At 46.3% G+C, this 7,839-nt stretch overlaps 3 protein-coding genes across 3 annotated transcripts; all 3 read left to right on the forward strand.

The window, feature by feature from the left end:
* Positions 1 to 281: 281 nt before the first annotated feature.
* TEOVI_000572300 (uncharacterized protein) lies at positions 282 to 2,219 on the forward strand (the record flags this gene model as incomplete). Its single annotated transcript, XM_067221154.1, has 1 exon — positions 282 to 2,219. One exon carries the CDS (start codon positions 282 to 284, stop codon positions 2,217 to 2,219), a length of 1,938 nt encoding a protein of 645 aa, XP_067077255.1.
* Positions 2,220 to 2,893: 674 nt separating this feature from the next.
* TEOVI_000572400 (uncharacterized protein) lies at positions 2,894 to 5,092 on the forward strand (the record flags this gene model as incomplete). Its single annotated transcript, XM_067221155.1, has 1 exon — positions 2,894 to 5,092. The coding sequence occupies one exon, from the start codon at positions 2,894 to 2,896 to the stop codon at positions 5,090 to 5,092; it is 2,199 nt and encodes a 732-aa protein (XP_067077256.1).
* A 1,224-nt stretch (positions 5,093 to 6,316) lies between these two features.
* TEOVI_000572500 (chromosomal passenger protein) lies at positions 6,317 to 7,069 on the forward strand (the record flags this gene model as incomplete). The annotated part of the gene is made up of 1 exon (XM_067221156.1): positions 6,317 to 7,069. One exon carries the CDS (start codon positions 6,317 to 6,319, stop codon positions 7,067 to 7,069), a length of 753 nt encoding a protein of 250 aa, XP_067077257.1.
* Between the last annotated feature and the right edge of the window lie 770 nt (positions 7,070 to 7,839).

Genomic DNA, 7,839 nt, shown 5'->3' on the forward strand with positions numbered 1-7,839 from the left:
GGATGTTTCAGTTACCTTTTACCTCCTGGAGGAGCTGAAAGGATTACTATAATAAGGTCTGTAGTATTGCATATTTTGTGCTGCCTTCATGCATTGATGCCCGCTTGGGACGTTGAGCAGTTAAGCATCGTTTCCTCATTGCAACTGTAAGTTGTCTGTTATGTCTCTTTAAAAGGGGGAAAAGAGCTTCGTTACACCCGCATTTTATCCTCCCCTTCCAGTTTACTTCTTTTTTTTGTGTGTGTGTTTTCCCCTCTAAGGAAAAGAGATCGCTCCTAGTGATGTTTGCGGACCGCGAAAACTTGATCATGGAGGCGGTTGCCGCACTTGAGAGGCAGCGTGAGCTGACTGCACGATCAGAGGGAACCATGAGTGACTACGAAGATGACAGTTTACTGGATACATACCTTCGGATTAAGGCAGAGGGGCAGTACAAGGAACCTACGCGCAGTGACAGCAGTTGGAGTGAGCAATCGGGTTTCGACGAATTCAACGAACACACGTGGAGTTATGGCAATCAAGGAATTACAGAAACTGCCAGTGAGATATGTTCCCAAGGTGGCAGCAGGTTTGACACATTTCATGGCACGAGCGCCGGGCATTACATCTATCCTACCGAGCAATCGCGTCAGGTGCAAGTGCGGAAGCTGGGAAAGGGTTCTCCGGTAAGGAAAAGGGAGGAGCCGTCATTGGACGAAACTTCTCTTCACAAAGGGAGTGCACGAGTGAATGAGACAAAGTGGTCGGATTCTCTTCACATGGATGTTGAGCAACTCAACATAGAGTTGGAGCGCATAGGGCGAACGGATCCTTCATTCCTTCGACAATTCCGGAATGTTTATGGTGAAATGGAAGAGGAAGAGGGGCGAGATCAGAATCAGGAGATGGAACGCATTTCTCGGTCACATGAAGATGGCAGTCAGATAGCGTTTGTGATGACGCCAAAAAGGGAAAAAAATCTACCGGAGGCTGCCTCTTTATCTGGTAAAAATGGGGCACTTACACGTGCAGCCACTCGTTGGAACGAATATTTGATGCGAGACGAAACGACCATAGAAGTTTCTGACGTGTTTGACTCGGATGAGGAACACGGGGGAGGTTCATCGTCACTACAGCACCGAGGGGATTCACTCATGGAGCGCCGGCAGCGCACTAAAGAGAAATGGGAGGCAAAAGAACTACAGGAATGTACCTTTCGCCCACAACTGTCCCGCGCATCAGTTTCCATGTTTCAGAAAAGCTCGCAAAGCAGAGACAGCGTTTTTCAGCGGTTGTACCAACGTAACTTCGCGGGAAAACGCTCGGAAGGTGGCAACAACAGTAGCGTACGGGAACTTCTGCTAGCTGAAAAAGATCAGTTGCGTGAAATGTATGGAGGTGCGACGTCGACAAAGGGAGGCGCGGATTCGTTCGAATTGTTTATGTTTAATATACTGGGCTCAAAAGACGAACAAAAAGCTGCATTCGTCGACACAAAATATCAATCCCCTTTAGCGCGTAAACTTATGACTGTAAGGCATGAAAACACATTCAACCGCACAACTTCGTATAATGGAGGTCATCACGACAGCGGTAGTAGTAGGGGCGCGAGCTTCGATAGTTTTTTGCTACGCCAGGACAAGCATTTAGCAAACCGCACACGCACTGTGCGACAAATTGAGGAGTCTCAGCGTCCATCGTTCAAACCGCAGATCACTAACACCAGCGTGCGGATCGCGAAGAGGCTACTTGCGAGAAATGAATCTGAAGTTGGGAACGTGAAAAGCGCTCCTACGCTCGCGGCGGCAGTGAAAAAGCACCGTTCCCCTTATGTTGACCCGTGCACATTTAAACCAGAAACAGCTCCTGGTTCTAGTGGTGCAAAACCTTCTGGTGTTGAGGTGTTGTTTCTTGATAGCGTGCGTCGAAGGAATTCAATAAAGGCTGCACAGGAGAAGGCGCGCTCAGCGGAGATGAAGCACCCATTTAAACCAACACTCAACGATGAGCGGAACCGGAACGTGGAGTCTTACTTGAGTAGCAAACACCTCGTAGCATACACGGAGAATCTAAAACGACAGAAAGAGAGATTGGCGGAAATGAGGGAGCAAAAAGAACGTGAGAAGGAGCGAGAAATGGCTGAACAAGCCACCTTTCGTCCAAAGATATCACGAACGCCGGCATATATTAGAAGAATGGCGTCGAGCTTTGCACTTGTGCGCCAACAGTGCGCAAACTAATTGACAAACCCATCTTTGTATATAAAAATACACATACTGACACATACACAAATTTGTGCACATCCATAGATAACGGTATAGAATCATCGAAATATTTTGTCTCCTTTTTTATATATAAAGTTACATCCATAGACGTATCTTTGCTGTTTCTCACGAGAAGGCCTATTTATTTATTTTTTGCAAATCTCATCCCCCTTGTACTTCTCGGTTCCAGGTTGTAGTATATACACATGTGAATATGTGTTTGTGACTGTGGGTTCTACAACGTTTTTCATACCGTTTTCTCTTCTCTCTTTTCCAACCAGCTGCGCGCGTAGGTCGTACGAAGACCACGATTTGCACGCATCCCCTTAGCTGTAACTAATGCTTAAAAAAAGTAAATCAGGACCACAACCGTCACATACATTCGCTCCCTCCTCAGAACGCTTTCTTTTTTTTTTTTGTGTTGTTCCCCTGTCATTCACACTTTCTTCAACGTTTTCTTTCTTTTGAACTTGCCTAGAAAGCAACATTTGTTTATCTTTAGTTTAATCGTTGATTATTCCTTTCTTCCCCCTTTCCAGTTTTGTCTCCTTTTACAAGGACTCCGCGCTGGTTGAACGTCATCGCGTTCCAAAAGGGGGGAACTTGTTTTTTGGTCGCGAAGCTTATTTCATCGAATTCCCAGCGTGATCATGTCTGATCAGGACGGCAACCACTCGCCCTCACCTTCCCCCTCGCCATGCTGTTCTATGGAAAGTAGTGCAGAGACATTATCCTGCCGTGGCTCGCGGGCGGAAAGTGAAGTGCCTCACCGCTCGCACCTGCCGAAGTCCGACCGCCAATCCCGAGTGCGAGACGAGCAACTGCAACGTAAACGAGGGGGGAAATGCCTTGAGAGTTGCTCCCTATACAAGTCGCAAGTGCAGGAGAACGAAGTAACTGGGCTAAACGAACCAAAAGGTGTGGAAACAAAGCTTAGAAAGGACCGTCCGCGTCATCACAATAATAGGGGAAAGCGAGGCGCGCGCAGAGATGGTGGTTCTAATCGAGAAGGAAAGTTGCCTACCAAGGGCACTGCTGCTGTTACTGCTACTGCCAGCGGAAGTAGTGGTAGAAATGTTGAATCCCCCGAGTGGTCAAAAGATGTTGCTGATTCGGATAACAACTCCTCTTACTTGAGTCGTGGTGGTGGGAATGGATTCAAACTATTTCAGAAGCTTTGCCATCCGTTTAGTACACATGACGTTATGCCCAGATGGGGTCCTTGTTCACATAAACCCGAAGCGACTGATAGCGCCGAGTTGGAAGCCATAGGAGATTTCATGGTGACCAACAGTGGAGATGCAGGAGGCATGCGCAGCGTTCTTAGAAAGGTGGCGAATACAATCCCCTCGAGAGTGAACAGCATGGCATTGTCAGTGCTACCAAATTTTGCAACCGGTTCCTCACTTATTGCGATCGGAGTCGGGGATGCCAATGGACGAGTGAACTACTGTGAAATACCTGTAGGAGATGCAAAACTCTCACGACCATCACTTTCCAGCCAAAGGAAGAGTGAATCTGTTGTCACCACAGCAAGCCAGTGTCGCACCGACATGGATGTTTCGAGTATTTCGACTTCCATTCCTTCGGTTTCTCCCCGTCAGCAGCTTGACACATTCGGATTCCAGCAACAGTCGGTGCGAAAACACACGCATCAGGCATATGTCGAGGAGTTGGATTGCTTAACTTCGGTTCCAATATCGCAGTCTGTGAACTGCTTTCAGTTTCTTAGACCCCATCTGTCCCCAAGCACGGTGAGCTATTTGACTTCAAACGACCGAGTTATTAAGCTGTTTCGGGTGCAGCGTGAAGGACTTTCAATGTTCCATGCCTTTCCGGAGATGGAGTCCATTGTCGGACCAGAACTTTCCAAGACAAAATACTTTCCTTGCGCAACACTGCCGTCTCTGATACTTCCCGCACGCGTTTATTCGGGAAATCACATCAACCGAATACATGGTCTTAGTGTTTGTGCTGATGATCAATCTTTTCTGAGCGTGGATGATCTTGAAGTGTTCTGGTGGAACTTTGAGTGCGCAGACGGCTCTAACGGATCGCGCATCGCAGACATGCGTCCACCTTCTGGAAACATGGACGACGTAGTGGAGTTGGTCACGACGGCCGGGTTTCACCCAACCCACAACTCCCTATTTTTCGTTGGTCGGAACTCGGGGTTCCTCGGCATCGGCGATTTGCGCGAGGCAGCGACTGGCGCACAACGTCGCTACAGTACATATGTGCGAGGGAGGGCTGGAGCAGGATGGAACTCTCGCTTACAAGACTACGGCGAAATATTATGTAGTGTTTCAGCCGCCGGTTTTATAGGTACTGATCACATCGTAACGCGTGATTACTTTTCCCTCAAGCTGTGGGACCTGCGCCGCACCTCAGAACCGTGCGACATGGTCCGTCTTATGCCTTACGTAGAACCGTACTTACGCTCACTCTATGAAAGCGACGCCATTTTTGATCGGTTCTCAGCGGCAGTAGATCATGTTTCGGGAACAATCATTACTGGACTCTATGACGGTGCTGTGGCCGCATGGCAACCCTTTCACTCTGGACGGCCTGGTGGTGAAGAAATCCTAACCTTTTATCGTGCTGATCCGTTAGCGTTACTCTGCGAAGTGGAAAATGGGGGTAGGGTGACGGTAGAAACACTTCAGGCATCTTTTTCGCGCAGGTTGGGGGTTTATTGTTCCACGCACAGTGAGTGTGGTCAGTTTCACCAAACCCACTTGCCAGAACCCATCGCCAATAGAGTCACTTGTGTATCAATTTCTGAGGGAGGGGATCGATTTGCAATGAGTTTAAGGGACGGACGAGGCGTCTTCCTGTTTGAGCGCTAAGTACTTGTTAAAGTGCCGCTGACACGGCAACTAACGAAATGAAAACCTTAATAAATTTAGTGTTTTTTGTATGCACGAGCACTAAAACATGGTAAGCAGATTTGTGTTAATTGCAACGAAACTGAAGGTCCACAGTCTGCACAATTGTAGCGAGCGGGTTTTTCTGATTCAGTGACGTGTGGCGGTTTGTGGAACGGAGGGATTCCCGTAGGGACCTTTTTTTTCTTTTTTATTTTGTTGTTGTCGTCGTTTTTTATGGAGTATTCCGGTGCCGAAGCGATTTTTAAATACACATCGAGCAGGTTGACCGGAGTCCACGAACTACCAGGCACATCCGATCCGTCACGCTGGAACCGGTTACCACTGTAAATTAGTGTGAAGAATATCTAATGTCGCGCTTCCGCGTGCATGCCCATGCGCTGCAATCAAACTAAATAGCACTATTTTGATGTTGCATACTCTAATGTATTTGTGCACGTATGTTTGCAACGCTGCCGCTATGCGCTTTTTCCCCCTTGTAACCTCTAATTGTTTCTCTCATCAGACCATGGGGTCCTCTTCCCCCCCCCTTTGGAGATTTCCCCCACACAAAACTTTACTGTCCTTCACTCAATCAATTATCAAACGCCTTCACTTCCCTTTACATTTTCCTTTTTGTTGCTTTTTTCCGCATTGGTTGCTCCCTCGACCTTAATTTAAGGGGGAAAAAAGAAGAGGAACATTTGTTCTTTTTTCTTTTTAAGCTGCTTTTCTAAAAGCTCCCAAAATAAATTTACGAAGACACCTGCCATTCATAACAAAACAAACAAACAAACTTCTAACAGGGTTTTTAGGAAGTGCTCGCAAGGGGAACAAAGACAACTGAAAAGAAATCTCCACTGAAGCGCTGTACGGAAAAAAGAATAAGGACAACTCAAAAGGTGCTGAGTGTCGTTCAACTTTCTTCAGTTGTAAAACCGTGGCGGCATTTTCTTTTTTTCTTTACTAGTGGTGTAGGAAACTTGTAAAGTCGTTGGGAAAAGCAAACAAAGAACTGATACTTATAAATTTATCCAGAAGAGTTAAACTGACAGGGGGAGCGGAAACTAAAGCTCTCGTGTGGGAAAATAAGAAAGTAAGCGAAGGATTGTGGAGAAAATCAAAAACAAAAGGAAAACAAAAGGAAAGAAGAAGAAAAGACCCAGGAAAAAGGTATCGCACAGTAGAAAGAAAAAAGAAAAGGGAATGCAGTGTAAGAAAGATGACTTATTCGAAGGGCTTCGCAAGTTGCCGCGTACCCCGGGGGAACTGTTCGGTCACCGAAACAAACTCAATTTTATTCTGCAGAAGCGGTTCTTCATAGCACCGGATATGGTTGAATTAGCGCTTAATCGGCAGAATGGTGAGCAGTTCAACCGGTGCTACGCTAAACTAGTAATGCAGGCTGTAGCGAAGTTTAACAACACCACCCGCAGTCAACTGAAGGTTCGCGTCGACCCCCGACTTCCGAAGGGACTGCAACTCATTCAGCCAGATGACAAAGATACCGGAGCAAACTTGAAATCCAAGAAGTCAGAGAAAGCAGCAAGCGGGCGTTTAAATGCATTTAGCAACACAACTTCGGGGCAACAACGAAAACCTCAACAGCGTCAGCAGTCGCGGTATTGCAGTCCCCAAAGCGGTGGAGTATCTCCACGAGTAGTGATGCCAATCGACCCAGCCGAAAGGGATTGTCTCTACGCCACTTATCTTAGAGCTCGGACCCCACAAAGTGGTACACCTGATTATTCGGATATGATGCTACAGAGCCCAAGCTGTGCAACTGATGGTAAAACAACCATGTTTTCTGAAGATGGGTCGAGCGCTCTGCGGTCAGCGACGCGCCGCTCCGCGGGTGATGTCCATTTTGCTACTCCACCGGTATTTAAGGGGTTTGAAAGAACACTTGAATTGACGCCAGCTGACTCTCCTACCGAAAGTTTACCTCTGCATTTCTAGGTAGGAAGTGACTGTCTTTCTTGATTTTTTTTTGTATTTTCAGGGAAACATCGTCACGTGTGCTCTTAGTTTTGCATAAGCGTGAATATATGCAGACAGAGGTGGGCACATGAACATTTGTCTCTCGTCCATCTATGTACGCAGTTATACGGCGTGGCTAAGTAAAATATTATATATATATGCGTATACGTTGTACTTTTATTTGGAGATAACCGATCCGTTACAGTCGTCTTCGTCTGTCCATTATTTTTTTGTACCTGTCAAGTGATGTATCATAATGTTGTATTGTCACTGATTTTATTTCGTCACAGGGAGCGCATGCAACTACCAAACGAGGTTTTGTTGGGGTTCAGGGAGGAAATGAGAGGAAATATGTAGTGAGGGAAGGGGGAAAGGAAAGGCATTTTTGTATCTCTACTTAAAGGAGCGGTTGATTTTGTTTGTGTTGTTTTCATTATGTTGCCTTGTATTTTTTCCCGTTTTCTTTCTTGCTATACCCCTGTAGCTAACCCTTCCCTTGAAGGACATGATTTGGTTCCTACTGCGGGACTATGTGCCCATTCGGCGGTGCCCCCGTATTTGTACCTTTATTGTACCTTTTAAAAAGATATGTGTACATTTTTTTTGAATATATCGCACCTCCTCCGATACACTACACTCTGGTGACTACTTGTACTGTGTTTCAATGCTCATTGTAACATTTCCATGTTCCCCTCTATTTTCATTGTTATTTTTTTACCACTTTATGTACATGTATTTTTATATTTTAA

The sequence above is a fragment of the Trypanosoma equiperdum genome, assembly GCF_001457755.1.
Source record: "Trypanosoma equiperdum strain OVI genome assembly, contig: ctg_1329, whole genome shotgun sequence".
Classification (NCBI taxonomy): domain Eukaryota; phylum Euglenozoa; class Kinetoplastea; order Trypanosomatida; family Trypanosomatidae; genus Trypanosoma; species Trypanosoma equiperdum.